The 27572-nt window shown below is 41.4% G+C and overlaps 1 protein-coding gene across 1 annotated transcript in view; it reads right to left on the minus strand.

Moving 5' to 3' along the window:
* Positions 1-20335, minus strand: part of LOC121933791 (immunoglobulin superfamily member 1-like) — a 38216-nt gene extending 17881 nt beyond the window's left edge. Inside the window, exons 1-10 of the mRNA XM_042473781.1 lie at positions 20129-20335; positions 19974-20009; positions 18462-18761; positions 16028-16318; positions 13428-13541; positions 12253-12290; positions 10470-10610; positions 5300-5435; positions 3438-3731; positions 821-1105 (exon numbers count right to left, since the gene is read on the minus strand). Of these exons, the coding sequence (XP_042329715.1) occupies positions 821-1105; positions 3438-3731; positions 5300-5435; positions 10470-10610; positions 12253-12290; positions 13428-13541; positions 16028-16318; positions 18462-18761; positions 19974-20009; positions 20129-20159 (1666 nt within the window). The 5' untranslated portion in view covers positions 20160-20335. The remainder of the gene's footprint in view (positions 1-820; positions 1106-3437; positions 3732-5299; positions 5436-10469; positions 10611-12252; positions 12291-13427; positions 13542-16027; positions 16319-18461; positions 18762-19973; positions 20010-20128) is intronic.
* Between the last annotated feature and the right edge of the window lie 7237 nt (positions 20336-27572).

Genomic DNA, 27572 nt, shown 5'->3' on the forward strand with positions numbered 1-27572 from the left:
TGCTGAATGCTCATGGTCAAACACACACACATCAAGCATTTCCCTGTGTGCTGTGTTTTAACCCTTGACACTCTGACACAGTCATGCTCTATATTATTCAGTGGGCTGTGACATCTGTTCATTGGGTTCATCACATTACCACTGAATAATATGTGGCATGGTGAGCTGCAGTCACTGCAATCCATGGATTGCTTGTCCAACGATGGGTGCCCACTGTATATACCTTGCTAGACACTGTTGCAGACAAACTTTTGTTTAGTTCAAAATGAATTGTTTCTGAATGTTGCTCATAATATTCAAGTGTGGCATAAATTACCAGAAAGTCTGTTAAATTGAATTTATATTTTAATATAATGTGTGTTCAGGATATGACAAATGCAAAACGTAGTGGCGTGTCATCTTAGAAGCAGCATATATGAATAGTGTGCGCATAAACTCCAACTGTTGCAATTTGGCATTGATAGTCCCAATTAATTGTCTGTTGTTTCACTTTGACAGTTGTTTTTAAAATGTCCCAGTTTCTCTCTCAGACTCCCACTTTTCACTTTTGTCTTCAGCTTATTTCAAATTCTGAAAACTGAGTTCAAAGTGCAAAGGTAATTTGTACTCAATTAACTCAGTTTGGAAGACAGAGGAGGGGCAGAATCATACCCTTCCCAGTAGGCTCAGGAAAAAGCAAGCTGCTGCAGCCTTTCCTAGTTGGTGTTTTCTTCCTGACTAATAACTTTTGCCATCTTGATCACACTCTGATCTTGCTTGGACATAAAGATCCCAGTTTTCATCTGTGAAATGTTGAAGGGTATTTAAATACTGTTCTTACCTGTTAAGTTGATGTACACTATTTCACTGAAATAGGAATATCGAGTGTTCAGTCCATATTCACACCAGTAAATTCCTGCATCCAATTGGTTAGCATTGGCAATGGAAAATACAACGTCTTCCCATTCTGCTGTTTTGACTTGTCTAATATCAAGAGCCCCTTCCTTAATGAGAGAGTACTCTGCTCGCCGGTACAGTTCACTCTTACAACGGATGGTAGCATTTTCACCCAGTGCAATTACTTTGTTTGGATTCAGTGAAATAGATGGCTTGGGATAAACTTGTTCTGGATGTGAAATAAAAACAAAAGTGACATTTTAAGGTTGGGGTATTCTCAATGGTTTGACTATACAATGTCATATCTCTGGTAAAATTCACATACTCATATTTGAATCAACAGAGCAATATCCACATTCTCAGACCATAGAAATTTCAATTTTTGGGTCCAATAGAGTGCTAGTCCACCATATTCAAATCAGTTGGTTTCTTAGTCACAAATAATTTAACTTCCATTTGTTTCAGTCGATTTATTCTAGTGTTGAACAATTCCAGTGTTAATTATAATGAATTTTACTACCAGCAAAGAAGACTCTTTACATCAGAGAAGGGGTCAGGCAGGTCTCCCTAGGCTGGGTATTGCTAAAGTGTAGACAGAGCTATGGAGAAAGATCTCACCTGTCACCCTTCAAAATGTCACTGAGGCTGCATCCACACTGCAGAAAGAATCCAAGGTGACACCACTTTAACTGTCATGGTTCCATACTATGGAATTCTGGGTTCTGTAGTTTTGTGAGCAATTTAGCCTTCTCTGTCAGAGAGCTCTTGTGCAACAATAAATCCCAGGATTCCATAGCATTGAGCAATGGCAGTTAATGTGGTATCAAACTAGATTATTACTACAGTGCTGATGCAGACTTTTTTGTATTCCTAACAGGAAGTGACAGAGAGCCTCTTGACAAAAACAGCAGACTTGTTTGAGAGGATGCAACAATAAGCTGTTTATGCTTCAAATATAATGATCTGTACTTTGCCTTGAGTTTAGGAAAGAGAAAAGGGACTGGAGTTCTTGCAAAAGGACAGTCATGTGGTCCTGCTGAGTCATAGCCTCTTGATAACCAACTGTGGTCAAAACATTAACAGCCTTTTCTAGTCAAGTAAACTCAAGTGGACTCAAGTCAGACTCAAGTTACTGCAATGACTTGACCTGGACTTGATTTGGCAATAAATGAAGCACTGACTCAACTTGACTCAAGACTTGCATATTTTTAGTGACTGACTTGCTGTCTTAACTTAATCCAGAATCAGCAAATACATTAGGTAGTGGATGTGAGGGGGAGGTTGAGGTCTACTCAGCAGCCTGTCCCCAGTGTACATCAGAGGATCTTTCTCAAGCTTTTGAAAAAGCTTTAGAGGGATCCTTCCACCAAGGCTGAGGAATAGGAGTAAAGGACTAAGAGGTTTTTATAGAAGTAGGAGTAGGAATAAAGGATAATAAAATATATTTGTTACACCTTATTCCTGTCATTATATTATACACACAAACATCAAAAAGCAATTTTATTATATTGCACTTGTGCTGGCCAAATGGCCGTAATAAAGTTACACACACATTATATTGCACTGGGGTAGGGACTGAGAGGCAAAGAGAGACATTTACAAACACACACATACACACACACACACACACATGCCAGCCTTGCAAAGCAACCAGGGCTTTCCCCCAAGGCTGGGGAGTAGGAGTGGGAGAAAGGAATAAGGAGTAAAAGAAGAAGAGGTTTTTGAAGGAGTAGAAGTAGGAGTAACATTAAGAAAAAATATCTTACTCCAGTGTAGGACAAGGAGTAACCCCAAAATCACCACTACTCCCCAGCCCTGCCTTCCACCTCAAGCCCATTGCCTAACATGTATGCTGTTCTGCTCAGAGAATTTTTTTAAACCTAACTTTGTGCACATCTTGATATTCTAGTTATTGGGGGGAGAAAACCTGCACCACACCGCACTGCACCACACCACCACCTCTTTTTTCTGTTAGAAATAGGCTCTCAGATTGAGACACGGCTTGAAAATATCTTGCAAGGACTTAAGACACCACTTGAGACTTGAGGTAGAGACTTGAGACTTGGAGTAGAAGACTTGAATACATCACTGGCCTATTCAAAGGCACTCCCACATCAACCCCTGAACTACACTAGTGTAAGAACAAAATCTAAAAAGGTCCCAGAAGAGCTTAAGAACCACAGTTGTTGTTGTTGTACTTTCAAGTCATTTCCGATTTATGGAGAATCCAAGGCGGCCCTATTATGGGGTTTTCTTGCTAAGTTTCTTCAGAGGACATTTATTGTTACAAACCTCTGTGAGGTTGAGAGTGGGTTTACATGGTCAAGCCAAGATTCAAACCCTGGTCTTCAGAGTTGTCGTTCAATGCTTAAATCACTACACCACACTGGCCATAGTACCTACTCTATTAAATGCATTTTAAATCATTAGTCAGATTGGATCCATATCCATATCAAGGCCCTAGAATCACAGAACCATGGAGTAAATTTCTTTAAGCTGGAAAACACTGGAAGGCACACAGAAGCAAGTGAAAACATATGTGTACTGAGCCAGACCCTCACCTCTTATATTGATATGTACTTCGTTACTGTAAGGTGACCATGCTTGAGAGGGTTCTCTGTAGATACAATAGTAGGTTCCCTCATCTGAGTGTTTGGCGTTGGCAATAAGAAATGTCACCTCGTTCTTCTCTGCCACATTACTGCTCAGTGTTGATAATGATGCAGATTCTTCTTTGACCAACTCAAATGTCACATGCTGGTGCATTTCACTTTTACAACTGATGGTGACATTTCCCCCCACAGGAACTACTGCACTGGGGCTCACCGAGACGGAAGGACAGAGTAAATATTGTCCTGGATTACAAAACGATATATGAGAAACTGAAACATTTGGGACACCATATTTCACTGATTAAAATCAGGACATGTATGTCTCGAAAACATTACAATATGGTAAAGAGGAAGAAGACACAAACTGCGTCAATGTGCAGCAGTTTGCTTTTGCTTGAGCCTACTGAGAAGGGCAAGATTTCCCCTCATATCTTCTGAGGAGTTACTTGAGTGCAAATTATTCTTACACTTTGCAGCAAGAGAGGTAAGCTGAGGACAAAGGGGGAAAGAGGGAGGAGGAAGGAGAAACTGGGGTATTTTAAATGTTTCTGAACAAGTGGGATGATAGAGGATGAATGGGAACTGTTCCTGCCAAATCAGGACAGTTAGAGAGTATGCACTGAGTAGACCCTGTGCCACATTCCCACCAAACATTCTGGTGAAGAACCTGCCATCAAAGATCTAAGAGCTTATGTGGGGAGAAACAGTTCTTCAGATGGTCTGGACCTGGGACATGTAGGGCTTTATAGAACATAACCAACACTCACAATTATGCCCAAACAATCGCCACCAGAGCTGTTCAACAAGGAAGTCATGTGCTCCCTGTAAACAGCCCTAGTTAAAAAATTGGTTGCAGCTTTTGAACTAGCTGAACTTTCCACAATGTTAACTTGAAGGCTTTCATGGCCAGCATCCATAGGTTTTTGTGGGGTTTTGGGGCTATGTGGCCATGTTCTGGGAGAGTTTATTCCCAATGTTTCGCCAGCAGCTGTGGCTGGCATCTTCAGAGAATGCATTCTGGTGAAATGTCAAGAATAAACAGAACATGGCCACATAGCCTAAAAAAAACCATAAAAACCTATTTCCAAACATTCTCATATGGTGGCATCAAAACCTTTAAGAATTAAGATGGACCTAAACAGATGAATCTCTCACTTTCTTGCTTATTTAGATGTCAAGTTCTTTCCATGGCAAATATGAAGAAATCTGCAAATTTTAGCAATTTTATTCAGAAACTAAGCTCTCACAAATCTCTCATCAGAGGCAAAGAATCGGGGGCTCCTGTAGAACAGGAAAAGTTTTATAGATGCCACAAATTTAGTTGAATACAAAGGGATGTTGTAGTACCTTTAAGACTAAAAGATATGTAGTATAAGATGTACTCCATCAGATCAAGAAGACTGGGCAGTGGCATCACTAGGTTGGCATAATCCAGTACTGTAGGTGTTACCCATTAACACCATCTCTTCCACTGAGCTCCAGTGTTTTAAAAGCCACAGCTTGTTCCTGCCCAAAGGTAGCTGTTTGGGGATCAGTGGTGTCACCCATTTTAAGATGTCAGCTGGTGCGGCCCTCAATCCTGACACCCTCCAAATGATGTCCCTGAGAATGAGTCTGCCAAAGCTTATGCTGCAATTTTCTTTCTCCCAGTTAGTCTCAAAAGTGCTACAAGATTCCTTTGCATATGTCTATGTATATAGTACAGTATTTCTTTGAAATTTCGTCCAAAGAAGATCATTGCATTTAATTCCAGTTCCCTTCCTCCCCTATCACCTGCAAGAAAAATGTTTTCATTTTCTCTTGATACTCACCTCTTGCCATCCATCTCTGCCTGGTCAACCACCACCCTAGAAAGATGACTCCATTAGTTGCAAGGTATCTGAGCAGCAGAACCTGATGCTGAATCTCTAATCCTTCCCCACAAAGCTTGCCAACCCTCTGATCCCACTACCTTTCTTGCCAACCGTCTGATCCCACTAACCAAGAAGAAAGATGATGCTGAACGAAGTCCTCATGCTGAAGGTGTTGTAACCAGGAACAGCCTAGTCCTTCATAGCAATCCTATCTCCAGAATGAAAAAAAATATATCTCCATTTAGGGTAGTTTCCAAAATACAAGAATGCTCCGTGACAGTTCTTTCCCCTCACATACAGTTTAGTTGTGATCTGACTACACAGCTCAGCAACCTCAGTGCTGTTATGACGCCTGACAAACCACAACCTCCTCCAGATCATAGGGCAACGATGCAAAAACCAGCTGAAGTTAACAGTTCTCAGAACACAGATTTGTTCCTTCTTTATTCAAATGGTATTTGGAAAGAATAACACCAGCAAAACAAATATACATGTTAAAACTCCAGTTATCAAACCCCTGTGGTTTTACATCATAACCAACAAGTCACTTAAATTGAAGAATGTCTTCTTTTGCCAGTAGTCAGTACTGTAAAGAAATCTCAGATTTCACTGTTACTAGTGTGATTCTTCCGCTCTTGCTTTCATCTGATATGGACAGTAATTTTTGCCCTCTCAGCATGGTCATCATAATCATTTCGTGCATTATCTCAAACATTGGTGGGCAATCCTGTTCCGTATTTATGAGATAGCATCTGCAGTGTTCTCCTGGGCATGGGGCACATTGAGAAGAGGCAACCGAAGACACCTCTTGGGATCCTGATACAACTCCTTGGCTCAGTGTGCCATGTGACCAGGAGAGCACTGTAGACCTCTTTCCCCAGCACCCAATCTTCAGTGGCTTAGAAACATTTTGGTTGGGATGCTATTAGACTGAAAAGGGAGTTTTTAGATGTCACATTAGATTGTTAGCAGCTGTAAATATGAATCTCCAGCAGTTATGAGGTCTTAAGTAACAAATCACAAATGGCCACTTTTTTATGCTGTCATGCTTTTGAGGTTTATTAAATAGACTTTAGGAGAGTTCTGTACTGTGTGTCTGACAGGAATGATAAGTATAAACCTTGCTTCCTTCTTTTGATGAAAGAGGAACTTTTTGCAGAATGAGTTGCTATTTTCTCTTTCTTTTCTTTGTCGAGGCAATGGAGCAGAAGCAACACTGCCAAAATAATGCAGCTTGACACTGCTTTAACTGTCATGGTTCCAACTTGTGGAATCCAGGAACCTGTAGTTTGTTGTGGCAAAGAGCTCTCTGACAGAAAAGGACAAATATCTTGCAAAACTACAAATCCAAGAATACCATAGCATTGAGTCGTGACATTATTGCCTTATTTCTGCAATGCAGACGCAACCCCAACTTGTTATTTGCCCTCAAAATGACAATCTGTTGGGTTTTGGTTATAATGATGGTGCAAAAAGCATGATTAATAATGGGCCCATCTCTGTTCTCCCCTATTATATCTTTTTCCACCCATCAACCCATGCCAGGCTTAATTTCTACACTGAGAAGTGCTGGGTAAGTAAACTAACTACTCCGTGTAGCTTTGGAGTGTACAGTGATCCTCTCTTCTTTAAGATTCCAGAAATGTATGTGGCAAAAGGTATGTGCAAAGCATTGAGACAAGGCCAGTTTGGAGGAAGGAACTTGAAGAGAGGGCAGAGATAAAGAAGAAAATGGATAGATGGGGCATAAAATGTTCAAGTTCTGAAATTAATGTTTTTGAGTTGTTACTTGTTTAAAACTGCATAAATAAAGCTGTCACATCACACAATATGGACTCTAGGATTTGTTCCAAAACTTGTCACCCAATGTGTGCTGCATAACTTTGCCTTATGTAAGGACTCACTTTGCACTTTTAATCCCCTTCCCCTTTTTTGTGTCTTGAGGAGCCATTTTTATGAGAATGAGACAGGAAGTAGTGCTCTAAAAACAGTCATGATGACATGCAAATTCCTCTGCATTCAGTGAAAGAGAAATAGAGGTCCTGTTTCACTGTCTTACAGAAAAAGGAATTTCCCTTCTTAATATCCTCCCATCTTAGTGTTAAAGGAAATTATACACAAATTGTCCAAAATGGTTACACCTCCCCCCCCCCACTTTCTTTTATTTCAATAATTATATGGAAATTAAAATTTAGGGTTTTTGTAGTTTGTTTTGGCAGAAGAGCTCTCTCACAAAGAAAGCGAAATGTGTCGCAAAGCTACACTTCCCAGAATTCCATAGCACTGAGCCATAGCAATTAAAGTAGTGTCAAACTAGATTATTTCTGCAGTACGTATGCAGCCTCAGTTTCTCTACAATAGAATAGTGCACATGAGTTTCTGGGAGTCCTAAGCTACTGTTCAGCTGAGTTCCTTGACTGTTTGCTGCCTTCTCTGAAGCCAGCTGTTTTAGAGCTGGTTTTTGGAGCCATGACTGTCATATTTTCCCCCTCCTATATGATTTTTAACACCTTTGCCTGATGAAGAAGCCAGTGGATGTTTGCAACATGTATTTAGAGATAGGGCCTAAAGGAGGGCATCCTCAATGTATATTTAATGGGAGAATTTTATTAGCTCATTTCAAAGTAGCAAGAAGGCTTGGGCAACTGAAGTGGGGATCTAGCCTGTGTACACCGGTTCAAAGAACAGAACTCCAGAGTACGAGGTTCAAATTAGTTTTATTTATTAATCAAAAGGAAGTCACCGTCCATGCCGCACACATCCAAGAACGAACAATATAGAAGGTGGTATACAGCATATTAAAGGGATGTAAGTACGGCACACACCTTTCACATTTTCAACACCATACTATACAATACATTTTAAATAGTATACCGATTCCCAGAAGCAGAGCTTTCAGGTAAGATGCAGACAAAAAGGGTTTGTCTGACCTCAAGCAAGACCAAATTGGTAGTGTCCAAGCAGGCATGTTTATATTGTAAAACCTATTCCAGGGCAGAATTCAGGATTAGAGTGGATTTTTCATGAGAGAAGAATGGGAAAGGAAGTTGGAAATGATTGAACAATCAATGAAGATTTCCCTGGCAGAGGAATATCACTCCCAGATGGAGGACACTCTTGGATTTCTGTGTACTTGTAAACACAAGATTTATCATCCAAAACAAGAAATCTCTGAACTCTTTCCTCATTCACTGCTCCCAAACCTATCACATACTCACCCTGTCTTTGGGTGCCTCTACACTGTAGAAATAATGCAATTTGATAATGCTGTAGCTCCATGGGATTTGTAATTTTACAAAATCTTCAGCCTTTTCTGCCAAAGCCATGCAAAAACAATAATTCACCTTTTAAATAGGTTGCACCTCCATAGTGTTTAACATAACAAACAAACAAAAATCCTGTTCTTCGAAACTGATTTGTTTGGATTTTGTCTTGATTTTTGGCTGTTTGTTTTTGGCATTTTTGGACATCTATGTTTCTCCTGGAAGATGGTTATATGTAATGAACTGTCTGAAGGGCCATTCAGACTACCTTTTACCCCAGATCAGGAACCGAATTATGCACATGAAGTTCATATTGGCTCCGAATCTCCCACAAGTGAATCTGAGGCTTGCACACCCATTGAGGGGCAAATGCCCCTTAGTGCGGGTCATTTGGAAGTGGAGTAAAAGCTGTATCTTTTTTAAAAAAGGGTCAGGTGAATATGAACTTGTCCCCGATCATGATTGGGGCAAGTTCAGAGAAGGGATTTAGGTCAGAGGGAGGGCAGAACTGGAGAAAGGGTGCCAAGAGAATCAGGGTGACGGAGGAGGAGGACGATGAAGCCGGGGGAAAGAATGGGGCCATGGAGGGCAGCATCGGAAGAAGGAGGAGGAGGAGGAGGAGGAGGAGGAGGAGGAGGCAGGAGCTGAAGGATGGGTGTCGAGGGCAATTGGGGTTACGATGAAGCCGGGGGTGCCAAGGGCAGAATCGGGGTAATGGGGGAGCAGGAGGCAGAGGAGGAAGGAGCCGGAGAAAGGGTCAATTCAGGGTAGGTCAGAGGGAGGGCAGGGAATTGAGTAAGCCTCTGCTCTCGGAGGCAGCTTTCTCCCTCTTTTTTTTTGAATTTTTGAGAGACTATGCGCATGCTTTTTGCTACAGGTAGATACATATACAGATAGAATGTGTGTCTGCTTGTGCTACTTTCCCTTTCACTTCCTTGCTCCCAGCATGGCACTTTGCAAGATACAGTACTTTTTTTCTAAATTATTTTGATATGCAAATGCCACAATGCGAATGTTACAAATGTTTCTCTTTCAATTTGGCAAATTGATACAGAATGCTTTTGCTACTGTATGTGTCTGTAAGGAACTAGGGTGGCTGAAGGAAAGCAAAAGGATAGATGCCATTTGGGGTGAGGAATGAATTATTATTATTTATTATTATTATTATTGTATGTGTATGAGGTATTCTGGGGTGGCAAGGAGGGAGGATGCAGAGATTGCATTAGATTGCATTTTGGGGTTGAAAACAAAGGCAGGGGAAGATCCATAATCTGTATTGACCAAAATACACACAACACACACACACACCTGGAAGTTTTTAAATTTGACAGCATCTGCGCATACTGGTGCCTGTTTTTTTTTTAAAAAAAGGAGGGAGGAAGCACACATCTGGTTGCGCAATGGCTGCAGGAAACATCACCTTGACAACAGCGGAACTGAATTTGATTGACAGCAAAGACGTCTTCATTTTAAACTGGTCGCACAAATTTGAAATCTCTGGAAGTAGTTGCAATGGCATTCAGGGGTAAATAACCCTGAATAAGGTATTTCAAAGTGGGCACTTGCTTCTGGAGGGATTCGGGAGGAGGGTGCCTGAATGTGCCCAGTTCCATCCTGCGCAAATAGATGTGTCTGAATGGGGCCTCAATGTTAGGGATGTTTAAAAATATTCACAAATTTCCTTGTCCTCATTTTTCTTTTAAAAAAGAGTCAGTTGCCATGTGATTCTTTTTTTAAAATGCATTTCAGGAGAAAATAAATAGGAATGCATGCAGGAATCATTCCCACAGAATTCAGGGGTATGTCAAGGTGCCAGAATATCCATCTGTCTGAAAAGTGCTCACTGTTGTCTCTTCTTGACTCTAATTTTTGGCAACAGATGCATAGACGCAGGCCTCGGGACATCTGTCAAGAAGACTGGATGCTTGCTTGGTTTTCTTTGACTGGTGGTTCAATACTGCATAGGAGACTTCATCAGGCTCTTCTCCAGCATCAGGTTGTAAGGGCTACAGAAATAAAAGAAACTCTTAGGGTATAATCCTTCCATTCCTTTCTCCAGAGTAGTTGCAACTGAAACAAGAGGAGATGGTCAATAGAAATAAGACCTTTGAACTACAGCATCACATGCACAGTTGTAGGGTTTCTGGTAGACTTCCTGAATCATATGTCACTGTGCCTTATTCAAAATGCAGGCATATCTCAGTTAACAAAGCCTCTGACAAAGAAGATCCTTTTTTACAAAGTCTTTTTACTCCAACCCAGCCTACTCTTATACTCCTGATCATCTATCTACTCCTACCCAGCCCCACATTTTCCTCATTGTCTTTAGTCAAGCTGTAGGTTTTTGGAAAGCATCCTCATAGGGAGGATGGTGATGGAGGGGTGGAGAAACACAGGCTTTCAGTGTCAGGTTGGAGCAGAATGTCTGCAGTAAACAAGCCAATAAAGCTTGAACTGTGAAAAATAGGATTCTGCTGGTAGCTGTGTGTGCTTGCCTACACCAGGCAAGGTAAGCAATAGCTGCCTCCAGAATACCTTCCTGAGCATGTATGAACAGCAAAATAGAAAGGAGGAAGGAGATTAGTCTGGCTCACCAATTATTCCCAGCATGGTAAAGAAAAGTTCTGAAGACCAAAATGGAAATCCTAGGATGGCAAACCTTTTAGACGAATGCCCATAATCAGTGGCATTCCTGCACCGGTTGTCATCCGGTGCTGGGGAGGGGGAACTTCTGGGGGGAGGGGACATTTGTCTTCTGGGGCCAGGATATCCAGGGGTGGGACTTCCAGGGGAAAAAAACCAAGGCACTGTCTCTCAGCCTCAGGCTAGCAGTTAAAGGGATGGGAGAATGGGGAAAGAGGAGGAACAGGTGTGCACTGGCTCTTCCCCTGCCCTCCTGTACCTTTAACTGCCTCCCCAGAGGCATGCACACCTGTTCCTCCTCTTTGGGGAGGCAGTTAAATGGATGGGAGGGCCAGGGAAGAAGAGTAGTGCTGCTATGGTACTCCTCTTGAAGCAATGGATGGCACATGTGCCCACAGAGAAAACTCTGCATGTCAGAGAGGGCATGTATGCCATAGGTTTGCCACCCCTGTGGGAGGAAAAGTGGAGGCTAGTGAAGGGTGGAGGAATCATTCTTGGTGCATTTTGGGAGGAACCTCAAATGGTCCCGAGAAGATTCAAAGGCTTTCTGTTTTTTCTGCAAGGCTTACCTGCCCTGGCCATTTCATCTCATATCGTCTCTTTTGTGCATATCGTCAGTTTTAGATAAAAGGTTTACTGAAACATGTTGATCTACTTTTCTTTTTTGGTGTGCAAAAACCTATTCCAATTATTTCCCTATTATTTCTACCTCTGGCACCAAATTTTCTGTTAGCAAAGTAATGCCCAGGAATACATCTACTTTATTGACAGAGCTCTACTTCTCTCTTTCAGTTAGTTTCAAAGGTGCTACAAGATCCCTTTGCCTAGTGTTTCTCAGCAGAATCATACTCTTCTTCAGGTGATCAAGGTATGTGAGGAGAAGAGAGGGAGGGAGGGAAAGATTTTCCAGTTTCAAGGGTGCATATATTGTAGGGCAGAAAAATAACAAGACAGTCATACTCATGAATTTACTTTTGTTTGGTTTTTTAAATGAAAATCTCTTACTTTGCTCATTGGTTGACTTCTTTCCTCTGCAATGGAGCCTGTAGATCAGAGAGACAACATTAAATCTTTGGCTAATTTCTTTCAAATTTGATTTGTACACTCAGCTCCATCCTAATTCATATTCTAAGAACTATGCCTTGTCACAGTGACAGATGTTCCTTGCTTTTCTGTCTCTTAGATATGATAAATGCTGTGCCAGAAAAAAAAAATTGCACCATGTTGGGCCCAGTAGTGTCACGGGTGGGGATGCGGGGGGACCACACTAGGTGACACCCCAGAAGAGAGGTGACACCTGGCTGAGTGCAACCCTCCCTTACACACACCTGTTTACTTGCAAGTAAAATGGTGCACAGCAACAAGTTGAGGGGGTGTACCTTTTCGGCTTCATCCCTGCAAGCCCTGCTCCCCGCATTGGTTGTCAGCTCCCAAATTATGGGCTGCCAAACTATGGGCTCGAGTTCCCCTTTCCAACAAAATTTCTTCATCCTGAACAATCTCTCATTGTTTTTTTTCTGGGCACAATTCAGTATGTGGCCTCTGACTGGCAACGTCCTAAACTGTATAAAGAATTATCTTCAATATTGTTTTTAAGTTTTAGTTGTTTTGCCCTTAAGGAGATTATCACACATGCCTTTTAAACCATAATTTCCCTTTGAAAGAAGCAGCTTTGGCCATGCGATTGCACAACAACAACACCCACCTGTAGCTGCCCTGTCCCCCACCTGTCCCTATGAATGAACTGGCAATTGCGCATGAAACAAATACACTGAACTATCAGAAAGCAAAGGTGTCACTATCTCAGGCAACCATGTGGACAATTTTGTATTTCTGGAGAATTTTGGATTTTGAAATTCTGGATGAGGGAGGCTCAACCTTTATTACAATAACAATAGTCACATGACATTCTACCACTAAAAGATTAATTATACCACAACCTTCTCTGGATCACTATCCACTTTGTCAGATGCAGGGAGTATAATCTTCAAGATTCAAATATACATAGCTGGGAGTTGGATGAAATTGAATACAGAAAGTACTAGCAACAATTATTATGAACACTGCCCATTAACTGCTGGTAGTATATTACAGTATACTATTTATTGAAGATATTTATATGGTACACTTTAACTATGACCTAAGCTATTATAAATTAACCTATCCGGTGTTTCACTTACCTTTCTTCTTTCTTTTCTGCAGTACACAGACAAGCAACAAGAGGAGAACCAAGAAGAGAAGGCCTGCAGCAATACTGACTGGTATGATTGCTGGTATAGTTGCTGTGGAGCGATCTGTAAAATTGTGGAAACCTTTGAGTTCAAATCTCACTACTCTAAAGATCTCAGGAGCTGGCTTGTACCATTGATCCAGCTATCTCAGTACTCTTTACACAGACTCACAGCAGTTCCCTAAGCTTTTGAACAGGAGTCTTTGCCTGTCCTATCTGGAGATGACATGAACCAACCCTAGGACCTTCTGCATGCAAATCCTTGCCACAGAATTATGATCTCTGCACATCAACCCCAGGCAGTACCCAAAGGCTATCTGCAGAGATTCTGCTATCAGTCTATTCATCTTCTCTCACAGCGCTTCCTCAGCACATTTACACCAATTCTCCTTCCCTTCCACAATATCATGCCTGTCCCTTTCGTGCCCAAACCCGCTACTTCCATGCCAGATGATACCAATACCCAGAATCAATATTTTGAGAACATGGGCCAGAATTCACAATTGCAGTTACAAATGTGTAGCCTACAGTTACACATATACAACTGATTCATAATCTCAACCACTGCGTATTCAATAGTGAGAGAATATGTAGACATTGTAAAAGTCACCTAATCCTATCTAACACGCCATCAACCGCTGTGAGCATGTTGATCAGGATGCAGCAGGCTGATGTTTCCACACACACCCTCTCATGGGCAATCTCCAATACAAGGAGGAATTGCAAGATGGATCCTGCTACTGACTGTTGCACTAGAAATTGCTGGCAGGAGGGGGCTAGAGGTTTATTTGCACTGTGATCAACAGGAGAAAAGAACTCTGTCACTCATTGGTAAGTCGGCATCAGAAGGAGTCAGACCAGGTGATGCTGCTTCAGTAAGTATACTTATCTAAGTAGCTGGCCTAGAATTGTGTCCATGGCCTTTAATGGTTCACTGGTTACAGAGCCAGGAATTTCAAACTATAAGTGGCTCAAATGTCACTTTCTATTTGAGGGGGGAGGGGAGTCTTGCCCCAGCTTAAGATGGAGAGATTCCCCTCAGACCTAAAATACAATGAAAAAGTGAGAGGTCTTGAGGGGCTGTAAAAGGATACTTTTCTAGATCACAACAATATACCTTGAAGAGCAATTGCAGTGATCTGGGACGCCATTCTAATCCACCCCACTGTTATCCCAAGGCATTGGATGACAGTGGGCATCATCCCCTGACAGATGATGGTGGAGGAAAGTGGGAGCTATAGTTCAAACCATTTGGACGTTGTAGGTTTGGTGAAGACTTTGATTCCTCTTTAGAGGAACCTGCTGTTAATGTCTTCTTGTCCCAGCTACATTGTAAACAAGAAACTGAACTTGGTCTTAGAAGAGCAAGATTTTGGTTCTCTATTGCCCTGCTGAAATACAAAAATCTTATTCCCCCCCCCCACATCCCCTCCTTTCTATCCTTAGTTTCCTCTTTATTCTCTTGTCTTGTTTCTTGTCTTCTTGTTTAGCTGTTTGATAACAGAAGGCTGGGCTATAAGCAGTTTTGCACACTTCAGAGCCTGTTGTAACCCTGTTGGCCAACAATTACACCCAGACATGCCTTGCAATGTCAAAGTTGTCAAAGTTGATACTGAAAATGAGGCACTCTTTGAAACACCTACATGGAGAAGAACTTCAAGAGAAGTCCTAACCATCAAACAAAGAATGTTCCTTTTCTAATCTTAATAGTGAAACTTTCAGAGTATCCCTGAATCTTCATCCTGGCCAATCACCTTTACCAAGAAAATAAAGATCTTTCTAGCAATGCCCTTTTGACATTTATCTCATAGCAGCAAGCTTTTCTATATAATCTTTAATATGAGCACACACTGTACCAAAGAACCACAGATCATTCACAAGCCCAAGTTCAGATTCTTGTTTACAACTTAACTGGAACAAGAGGACATTGACTGCAGGTTCCTCTAAAGAGTGACAAACTTCTTCTTAGTAGATGCTAGTTACTGTGGCCTGCTTTAGTCTGGTCACCACTCTTACTTTCACACCGGTTGTGACTTTTGGGTTTAGGGGAACACTTTCCGGTTTGGGGAGAGGTTCTGGGGAGATAGAGATTTAAAAGACTAGTCTGTACTATTAATCTTTTTAAAGAAATGTTGCCAGCCCACCCCAACTCCACCAATTTAGTGCTGGAGGGGGGATTAGGAGATATAAAGTGAGAGTAGAAGGTGCTTGTGGCTCACAGGATACACTTCCTTCATCCCTGATGTAAATAAACACGCCAGCAGAAAGGCAGGTACACAACACTGTTGTTGTTTGTTGTTGTTGTTACTGTTGTGTGCCTTCAAGTCATTTCAAGGCATTCTCGTTAATTTCTGGTTTGACTCTTTCTTTCTTTCTATTCTGCTGTTTCTGCTGCTGCTGCTGCTGCTGATTGCTCATGCTAAGGTGATTCCTAAGCACCAGCTTCTGATATACCATGCTATAAACTCCACCAGAATTTCTTTCCAACCTGTCATTCTTAGTACTTCAGTAAGAGTTAGAAAGTGAAGTATTTGGAGTTTGGTGTCTTACCTCTCAAGACCAGCTCTGCAGGCTCACTTGGTTCTGACCAGACAAATGGATTGCTTCTGTGGTGGTATTGGCAAGTGTAGCTCCCTGCATCCTCCATCCTCAACATGACAAAAGAAAACTCAGCGGTGTCCATCTCAGCATCTGTGGCCTGAAATGCTATCTGCATACTTCCCTTTTGAAGGGCAAAAGTCAGACCTTTCTCTGCCCCTTGGCACTGGATGGTAACATTCAACCCCAGAGCATTCTCTCTTGTAGGTATCATCTTGATGGAGGGTTTGGGCAATGTGGGATCTAAATGTAGAAAGAATTTAATGAGCCTTGATATAGTTCAATATAGAAATGACAGTTGCTACTGAATCCAGTCACAAATAGTCCTCCCTCCCGCCTTTCTTTCTTTCTTTCTTTCTTTCTTTTTCTTTTTTTCTTTTACAATTGGAGAAACTACAGTGCTTCATTCCACTAAGCACTTTTATAACACACAGGCAATAAACTGCAATAACAGCCAGGCAATAGCGTCTTTTGCTGGGACCTATCCCATGATGTCACCTCCTATCAGTTGTTAACTTGATGTGAAATGTTTCTTTTCATTCATGCAAAATCTACATGAATGACCTGCTTTCTTGCTTTGTTGGTATTAGTAATTGTAAGGCAATAACTCAATTCTGCTTTAATTCTGGGTGGTCTGTGGTTGGTCTTTAGGTATTCCTTGCCTTTTGCCTGCCAGTAAATTCCTGAGTTAGTAAGATAAGATTAACCAGAGAAAGCATGACATCAATGGATGGCAGGGCTTAGAAATAATATCTGAGGAAAGTCAAATACATGCAGGGCTTTAAAAAAGATGGTGATTTCTAGATGATATTCTATATCAGAAACTTAAGGAGATTGCTACATGCGGCTTTTAAACTGTGATTATAGCCAGAAAAAGAACCTTTGGTGATACTTATTGCCTCCGACACTTCACTTTGAACTGCCATCAGTCTACCCTGATTGGTCTTCTCATTCCCAGGGAAAAAAGGCCCTTTTAAAGGTAAGACTCCTTTTAATATATATTTCTTTGGGGGGTGTCTGTGCGTCTGTGTGACAAACTAGGCACACATGGGTCAGTTCTGGGTGGTACTGAGTAGGCAGTGCCAAATGCTGCGTGTGATAAGGTATTAGCTCTAACCAAGGTTGTAATGCCAGAAAGATTGTGAAGAGTATGAATGTGGGATAAAGAAGATAGTAGTCCTGATTACATAGCACTTTTGAAAAGAACGCAATTTTAAGGGCAGAACGCTGTGGTGTGATAAAGTCCTAATTGTATGGGTCATCTACCAATAATAAGCCTTTCTGTCCTTCTTGCCCACCCCACCATTCCCACCCCTATGACAGGTGACTGAGACATGACATTCTGTGATACTAAAGCAAGAGAAGGTTAGCTCCAGGGGTCTGTGGGTCCCTTTACCAGTTCCATTACTCTGGGGCCACAAGAGTCTCTCTGACTGTACCTCAAAGTGATCAGAAAGGGCACAGAGCTGTATCTCCACCTCATCTGACAGTCCACTATGCTATTTGCGTCCTTGATGTATGCAAAGGTCAGAATATTCTCCAGCCCTTGACACATCATGGAGACATTCAAAAGCAGGGCACATTCTCTCGTACTTTCAAACTTGATGGCAGGTTTGGAGAATTTAGAATCTAGAGCTAGGAAGAATTGAATTCCTTTCTATGGAGATCCAGCTTTAGGGGGGGAAAATATTTTTTGTTGTTGGTGGAAGTTGGACTACGTCTCTGGAGATCAGGGTTCAATTCTGTGCTCAGACATGGAAACCCATTGAGTGAGCTTGAGTGAGCCACACACTTTATTTATTTATTTATTTATTTATTTATTTGAGAATGTTTGTACACTTCTCTTCAGCCACAAAGGCTCTCAGAGCATTTTAAAGATTGGTAATTTGACAGTTCCTTGTCCTCAAGCCTCAGCCCTTGATAGGGTTTTTGTTTTTAATTCAATATTCATGCATTGCAGAGAGTCAGACTGTATGGCCCTTGTGGTCCCTTTGAACTCTCTGATTCTATCACTTTAGGTTGGAAGTGACTTGAAGGTTCACAACAACAAAGTGAACAAAAAGGAAAAAATGAAAAATATTTTATTGTGGCTGAATGCAGTAACATAATCCCTCTGTCCCTTTTCCTAATTATACTGTGATCTATAGCAGGGATGAGAATTATACAGCCTTGTACAGCCTTACAGATATAACTGACCTGCAACACCCAGCATTCCTCACCATTGGTTATGCTGACTAGGGAGATGGATGTTGTAGTTCAACATCGTCTGGAAGGGTACAAATTCCCAGGATTCTTCCATAGCATAAACAAGGAAACACTTCCATTTGCTTAACTGGTGCAGAAAACTAGTTGTGTCATTGTATAGAAAGTTAAGCCACAATCTTACCTGTTAGGTTGATATATACAGTGTCACTGTGAGGTGACCATTTAATTTGGTCTCCCTTGAAGTGATATAAACACCAGTACTTTCCTCCATCTGTTTTCTTGGCATTAAAAATAGGAAATATCACCTCATGTGGATCTGCATCTTTGGTTTCTGCTGTGCTCTTAGATGAAATTACATCTTTTGAGAGATAGAACTCGACATATTGTTCACTTTGTGTCTGGCAGTGGATGCTGACATTTCCACCCAAAGCAACCATCCCTTTGGGGTGAACAGAGATGGAAGGTTTGGAAAATGATTCTCCTGGATGGCAAATAGATAAAGAAATAGATCAAGAGTGAGCTAGGGAAGATGAAACATCGGTAAAGTCTGGGAGGAACAAAGAAGGTAGCCCTCGATCTGGTGCTTGGAAGGGGTAAAATCTGCTAAAGAATATCACATGCATTTTGAGTGTTCCTTGGAGAGTTTGATGGACTGGGCATCACATTTAGGGACAGCCATGTTGGCCATATAGCAAAGTACAATAACATCCAAAATTCACGAAACAGTGATACCATTAATTGGCTGACCAAAATGCACAAAATACATAATGCTAGCTTTTGTAGCTCCGCTCGCTTCTTCATTAGGCAAAAGTGTTAAGAATCATACAATAGGAAAAAAAATATAAAATGACCATGTTAGTCACAGGCTTGCATTATCTCAAGTGGCTTTTGCTATTACTTGGAGGTATCCACTGTTTTGGGGCTTTTGAATCATACTGTACTTTGACATAACTGAATTACAGCATTTAAAGCATTGCTGCTTTAAATGCTGTAATACAGAGTTACTAATGCTTCTTGGAAGACATAATGCAATGAGACAGTAGTTTCCTAGAAGCCACATAAGGATGACATTGGTGGCTCAGTGGAAGGGAATGGCACTCTGACTTTACCTCCATGTCATTTCTGAGCCACAGTTTGGTTTTGTCAAATGAAGGGAAAAGAATGGAGCTCTTGGTGTATTTTGTAATTTGCTTCTTAGGTATTGTAATCACACCACTTGAATCTTAAATGGTCCTCCTCCCATCATTTTCTCTGGGAACTTTGAGTATCTGCCATAGGTACCTCTCTCTGCAAATCTTTGGATCTGCCTGTTAGAAGGGGTGTTAAACTATGTCTTTACCTATCCTTAACCTGCCTTGCTGGAAATAGGAAATAGGTTTTTGGAGAGAAAACAAAATCAAGGCAAATGGAAACATTATCACCACTTCAATGACTACAGGTGTATCCAGGTTGTAGAATGAAAGCCATGTGACAACACTTTAACTGTCATGACTTTATCCTACAGAAATTTGGGATTTGTAGTTTGGTGATATACCAGAGCTCTCTGACAGACCAGGCTGAATACCTCAACAAACTACAAATCCCTGGATCCCACAGGATGGAGCCATGACAGTTAAAGTCGTATCAAACTGTTCTCATTATGCAGTGTGGGGACATCCTATGATGAGCAAAACAGGATTTATTTCATACTCACCTCTAGACATCCACAACTGCCCAAGCATCCACCATCCTGGAAAGGAAATTATTCCATTAGTGGCACAGCAACTGACTTAATACAAAGTTTGTGATCGTCCCACTACTGCCAATGCATATTTCTTGTCTTGCTGCTAGTTCATATGAGATACCAACCAAGAAAGAGGGTTTTTAAAGATGGTTCCATGTTGAGAGGTCTCTTGCCTGTATTGCCAGCAGCATCCGTCGGTTATCTCCAGTGTTCTGCAGGCAAAGATCTCCACAAAGGGACCCAGCTTCTGAAACACAACTAACTGTGTTTAGCCAGCCAGTTCTTCATAGTCATGTACAAAATTTGTGATTTCGCAGCACTTGCTGTCCAAAATACCTCCGATGTCATCTGACAAACCACATCCCTTTTTGGGTTTCAGTGACAACACACACACAAAAATAAGAAAACGAACCTTTCTGAACATTTACATTTGGGGCACTTTGGAACTCAGACCAGCTCCTGAATTACCTGGTGTTTTCTTTTAAAAAGAGGAGGACTTCCAAGCAACAAATTTGTTGGTGGGGCATGGGACTAAACACTTACACACATGACTGCTATAAGATAACCTTCAGTGATGGCAATGAATGTGGCAGCTGCATTCTGTTGTCTCACTTTTTCAGCTGCTCTTCAAATGCACCAGTTTCTCTTTCCTCTTCCCACTTTGTCCTCAGTTTATTTCAGTTGCTGCAAACCAAGTTGGCTGACGGAAGCTATTCTTTTGGGAAGGCGTCAGCAACTTAACAAAGAAAATTGAGGGGCTGATGTAATGTGCTGCGTGTGGTGAAGGATAAATATAGATCCAGTTTCTAGTTCAGGGGAAGGGAAGTATTTTACCAAAAGAGGAACCATTCATGGGTGTGCCATTTCTTCTAGTTTTAATTCCTTTTGCAGGAAATGAAGCATGAAATGGTGATAACTATGACTTTCCTCTACTGTGGATGGGGACAGGGTAGCATCTCAGATATGAACAGATAGTCTCCAGAGGCTCCTTTCACACCATTCAATTACAGGACTATTATTCCATTTTAACTGCCATGGAAATATTCAATGAAATCCTGTAATTTGCAGTTCAGGGAGGATGTTTGAAGCAGCTGGCACACTAGCTTTGACTGTACAAATGATCTCCAGGCCCCTGCTGAAACCTGGGCTTCCAGGCCCAGAGCTGAATCCAAGAGTACACCCAGACTGCAAACTTCAAGGGGAGTGTTACCGCATATAGAACAGGCTGAATCCTTGTTTCCAGATCTGTCTTTTGACTCTATCTTGTCTGAATGAAACTTCAGTTTGTCCACCCTTATCCAGTTGGCAGGCACTGATTTAGCTGAGAAAGAGCTTTCTTGGAATTAGGTGGAAGGGAGTAATAAAACTAAACATCAGACTACTGGTGAGACCTAAACCCAAAATTGCAGAGGTTTATGCATATGTTAAAAAGCAATGAGGACAAGACAGAATCTTGAGGGACTCCCCAGGCCAATGGTCAAAGAGTTGAATAGGAACACCTAAAGTAGTGTAATAAAATAATAATAATAAATTATTTATATTTTCCCACCTCTCCCAGATGGATCAAGGCGGGATTAAAACCCGATAAAATATACAAAACACAACAATAAAATACAATAACAATTTACAAATAGTTCCTTTAATACAGGTTCTATCAAAACTTCCCCTGTCGATGCCCAGATGGAGAGCCTTGAATAAGGCGACCATGGCAGTCTCAACTCTGTATCCCACCCTGAAGCCGGTTTGAAATGGATCCAGATAATCGGCTTCTTCCAAGACAGCTTGGAGTTGGAAGGAAAATGCCTTCTCGATCACTTTGCCCAAGAATGGTAAAAGGGAGGCCAGTCTGTAGTTATTTCTCACCAGGGAATCCAGGGAGGGTTTTTAAAAAGTGGATGAAGTAAACCGGGTTATTTAAGTGGAGCAATAAGCTACTTAGTTAGAGGCAGTGCACAGGTTTCTTGGCTGACTGTCAGCCTTATTGCATGAGAAAAGAAAGTCAAAATCGATCACGGGAGCAGTGACATTTTCTGTGCCTCTTCCAACGCTATGATTCTATGCTGTCAAAGCCCTTGTGTTCAATGCTCAAGTGAGACGGTCATAAAAGCATGTCTGCTCTTGCACTCGAAAAATCCAAATGGCAAAATGCATGCTTTTATGACTGTCTCCTTTGGGAAGGAGAACAGAAATGCTGTGTTATGACATATACAATAAGGCTCTAAGTCAAAGGGGAAACAGACTACAGCAAAAAAGTGAGAGCTCTCCTAACAGAAAGCTTCATCGGTTACCAGTTGGGACTGCTTTTGAATCCACATAGACACTCTGCAGATATCAGGGAGGGGAGGGAAGATGGATAGGCTAACCAATAGCCATTCAGATTTCATAATGGTATTGTCCAATCATCAGATCTGTTGCGCATCTTTGCTCAGTATTGGGACTGGAGACCAGGATGATTTTGCCTTCTTTATTAAAGGTGCAGTGTTCCAAAAATCTTACTCTTTTAGTACAAAGGCCCTGTTTTCTTTTCCCAACCAGAGAGGAATAGGAGTAAGAATGCCTTTTACCAGGGACTATGCAACCATACAGTTCTTTTATTTGTTTGATTTTCGGCAATGTATCCTGGAATGATTTTCGGCAATGTATCCACCACCACCTCTGGGTCGAAATAAAACGTTGCTGTCCATGCTGGGAATTGGCCTTAAATGTTTCATGACAAGAGAAATGTTGTGGTTGTTTGTTTTTGTTTTTTAAATACTCATAATCCATAACAACAGACAGAGCAACCAACAGGAGTATTCAGTCCAGGTTGCTGAAAAGCTTCTCCCTTCTCCAACTGTATACATGTTCTGACAAAATAACCATCAAGGCAAGTATGACCATGCCTGCTACTCCTAGACGGATCCAAGCTTCAGTAGGTTTAAAAATTAATTGGTTGTGAGCTGCAAAGAAAAAGGAAATGATTGTTACAAGCAGTTCTTGCATTATTTTATTCTTGTGCAAATATATTTTGAGCAGAGCTGAACCTCTTGCTCAAAATTGTGGAGGGAAAAGAAATGCTCCCAAACTGCCTCTACACCACTCATCTTCAGTCACAGCTGCAGGTTCAGCAGCTCTTTGTAGCTCTCTGTGTAGCAGCCATCTGTTCTGGGTCCTCTTCTTTTTACCTAGAGATGTGGTTGAGTGAGAATAGGAAGCACTGACCTATACTCCAGCTGAGTTCATAACAGAGAAATATCACAATGTGGAATTGTCTAGAAGGAAATCAAGAGGGAAGACAGTGCTTCACGGAGAAGACCTCGCTATAGAAATTGCTTGCTCCCTGGTTAAAAATAAAAAGATAGCTGCCAAGTTTTGGGAGAGCATGGCAGTAAGAAAGCTTGGGCAAGTTTGACCTCACACCATCTAAATTTCAAAATGACGCTCCCTCAACTTGGCTGCCTGCAAATGGGATGGTGAATTTTTTTGAAAAGCCATGGGATAAGCCTGGGTTGCAGATGGGCTTCAGATGGGCCGCCGACGGGGAATGCAATAAGATCCGTCACTGATGAGTTAAACACACGCCTATCCCCTCAGGGACAGGTGCTTGTGCTAATCTCTTCTGTTATCTTGAATGTATATTTACTGTAAGCAAAATGTCCACATGGGTGATGCCTTCTTGGAGCTGTTGCTGATGCTAGAATGTTGGGATTGGGCATTTCAATGTTTTCTGAAATCGCTTCTTATGAATATGTCACAAATGCTATGAATTCTCTTTAAAGAAGTAAGAGGCATTTCCTACTGTCTCACAGAATCATAGAACATGGGTGGATGTTAGGAGGTAAAGTATTTTGAGTTTGGTACCTTACCTCTCAAGAGGAAGGATGTTATCACACATGAGGAATTTCTCTTAATTTTGAATGAAAAGAAAGTGGGGCCAGAATGCATTTACATGAATTCACTAGTTTAGCGTATTTGAACTGGCTTCCCATTGCCCGATAATAACATGCCATTGCCTGAATTTGCCTGTGGTAGCCTATCACGCAATAACACAAAACCCCATGATTGCATTCAGACTGACTTCCCATTGCCCAAAATTGTGTGTGTTTGTCTATCACGCAATAATGTTAAACCCCATGATTGCGTTCAGATTGCCATTGGATTATACTTCCAATTTTCCTTGTCTGATAACGTCCCAGCTCCACAGGCTTACTAGGCTCTGACCAGACAAATGAATTGTTTCCGCAGTGGTATTGGCAAGTGTAGTTCCCTGCATCCTCCATCCTCAGCATGAAGAAAGAAAACTCAGCTGTGTCCCTCTCAGCATGTGTGGTTTGAAATGCTATCTGCATACTTCCCTTTTGAAGGGCAAATGTCAGACCTTTCTCTTCCCCTTGACACTGGATGATGACATTCAACCCCAAAGCACTCTCTCTTGCAGGTATTATCTTGATGGAGCGTTTGGGCAATGTGGGATCTAAATGTGGAAAGAATGAGTCTGGATATAGGTCTGTATGGAAATGAATAGTCCTCCTTCTTTTCTCCTCTAGGTAATTTCTTTTTCTTTTTTACAATAGAAAACCCAGTCCTCTATCCCACTATTACACTAAGGTCTTTATCTCACTAGGCAATACAGCACTATAACAGCTGGTTAACAGCATATTTTGCTGGGACTAGTGCAAAGAACTGAATTCCTTTCTATGGAGATCATATCTGCTGCTGCTGCATCCAGCCACAGATATGTTGATGGCAGTGGTTTAAACATTGGACTATGACTCTGGAGATCAGTGTTCAATTCTCTGTCTTGATAAATGCACTGCAGTTGCTTGCCATATGTGCTTTTCTTTGAAAATGTGACACCACAAAGAATGTGACAATGAAACTGCTCTTTGAGTTCATAAGCGTATTGTTGTTTGAACCTTACAGTTGGTGTCATGACACTCCCTCCTCCATTGAATGAAGCTTGTCAGTCTAACCCATTTGTGTGATTGGCAAAGACCACAAAGAAGAAGAATAGGTTGCTTACCTGTAACAGTATTTCTTCAAGTGGTCATCTGCAAATTCACACAAATCTGGCCTGTCCTCCCCTCAGTGTCCTGCTTATTGCTAATTTCTATTGTCATGATTATGTGACGTAATTTCAGAACTAGAGAAAGAGTGGGAACGCTAGGGGCTGTATAAGGGTGGGTGGAGCTACCACCAAAAAGTAGCCCAGTGATTCCAGATGTTTGTGAGCTTTACTGTGCAGGGGCAGAATAACCAATTTGTGTGAATTCGCACATGACCACTCAAAGAAATACCATTACAGATAAGCAACCTGTCCATATATAGATAGATGGATGGATGGAGTTGATTGCCCCATTTCTTTCAGTCTGGCTTCAGGGCCCACTGGAATTGTACTGGGGGACAAAACTCTTGCCTCTTAGGAAGATGGATCTGGAACATGGTGGAAAGAAAGATAACTGACCTTGTGTCTGGCTTGCCACAAGCAGCTCCACAGGATCACTTGGCTCAGACCACAGGAAAGGTCTTCTTTTTTCATAGTATTGACAAGTGTAGTTTCCTGCATATTCCAACCCGACCATGAAGAAAACAAACTCTGTCATGTTTCTGCCTGCTTTTGTCATTTGTGATGCTATCAAGCCACTGGAATTGTACAGGGAAAAGTTGAGATCCCTTTCTGGTGCCCAGCACTCAATGGTGATATTTGATCCCAAAGATATCTGCTCCTTTGGTCTCACTTTGATGGCAGGTTTGTGTAGGTTGGGATCTGGACATAAGGAAAACTCATTAAAAAGAGATTAGATTGCTTCATTCATTATTTAACCTATGATATATATTCTGCGAATTCTTCCCAAATCAGTAAACTTAGTTGTTGCACAGCAAATTCCCTTCTAGTATGCATATATATTCCAGACTAGGTTTATTCTGAGCTAGCAATATTTAAAATGCAGGACCCCAGGACCAAACCCACAAACCTACCCTACATTTATTTTGACCCCCAAATGGAAGACTGTGCCCCTATAAACTGGATTTGGCCAGTACACTGTCCAGCAACTTCCTATTCCAATACACAGACACACAATTTTCTATTTTCCAGATTGGGACTGCATTTTAATTTGTTGGATAGTAACACTTGCTGTCAGAACTTGGGAATAATTACCTGTAGCTAAATTTAATCAATGATATGCCTCTTTGTCAATATGACATTTCTAAGAGGACTCAAAGCTTTCATCCACCAGCCAATTTCCAGATATATTCAAGTTAAAAAATTAAAATAAATCCTCAGCCATCAATCAGATTGTGGGGTTTTTAGTCCAATGAATCTGGAATGTGTAAAATTGGGAAAGCTAATTTACAAAAACAACACCAACAAGGCACCAATAACAAAAACTGAGACAAAGTTAAAGGTGACAAAAATATGCCATTCTTTGTAAATTCCATTTTTTCTTTTAAAAACTAACAATTTGATTATTTAATTAGTTAATAATTAGTGCTATCAGTTACCTAACCACCTTCTCCATGTTATCAACAATGAATGGATGAATGAATCATCTATGTCCTGATACACATGGGCCATTTGTGATGCCTTCATCACATGCTAGGGTTGCCTGGGGGTGGAGCACCTGCACGCCCCGCAACCCTAGCACATCACGAGGGTGTCACAATGGCAGCACCCTGTATACATGGGTGCCACCATTGTTATGTAAGCGCCACCCAGCATCCACCCGGCGCTGTGCAGCACTTATGTAACCAGTGCACTTGTGGCTTGTGACGCACTGGTTACGCCCCTCCCGTAGCATAAAAAGAACCCACTTTTCGCAGATTCTTTTTCTTCTTCAGGGAAGCCACACAGTTTCGGGGCTGCAGTTTCCCTGCAGAGGAAAAACAAATGTTGGCAGGCCACCCTTTTTGGGCAGTGTGTTCCGCACCTATATTACGTAATTAATCTAGAAACAGAACATTCCAAGCTGTTCTAAAAGCATGGCCACATCTGATTTAAAGGTGTGGAAAATACAAAAGTATCTTCAGGGTCATTTGTGAAAATGTTAAACAGGAGTGAAGGCCAAGCCTTACCTATAATGTTGATCTGTACTTGCTCACTGTAATCTGAGCATAATGTATAGGTGTCTGATTGGTAGCAATATTTACATTGGTAGTTTCCTGCATGAAATTGTTGGATGCTGAAAAAAGGAAAAAGTAGCCTTTCCTTGTAGTGCCTTCTGCCCAACTTCCCAGTTTATCAAAGGATGCTGTCCTTTATGCAGAAAGAACTCTGCTTGTGGGTGTCCTTGATCCTCACAGTGGATGGAGACCTTTTGTCCCACAGTGACTACATCACTGGGGATCACTGCAATGGAAGGTTTGGGATAAAGTTGTCCTGGATAAGAAAGAAAATGCAAGTGAGATCTAGAAGGTGAAAGATTTATAGCAATCTGTTACTCTAACATGGAAGAGATTTGCAAGCTCGGGATGAGCATTCAGGGCCAAGTATGGATCAGAGAGGTAATAAAAGCCACATGTTCTTGATCCTACCTTTTAATAATAATAATAATAATAATAATAATAATAATAATAATAATAATAATAATT

The sequence above is a fragment of the Sceloporus undulatus genome, chromosome 6 (genome assembly GCF_019175285.1).
Source record: "Sceloporus undulatus isolate JIND9_A2432 ecotype Alabama chromosome 6, SceUnd_v1.1, whole genome shotgun sequence".
In the NCBI taxonomy this organism is placed as follows: Eukaryota; Metazoa; Chordata; class Lepidosauria; order Squamata; family Phrynosomatidae; genus Sceloporus; species Sceloporus undulatus.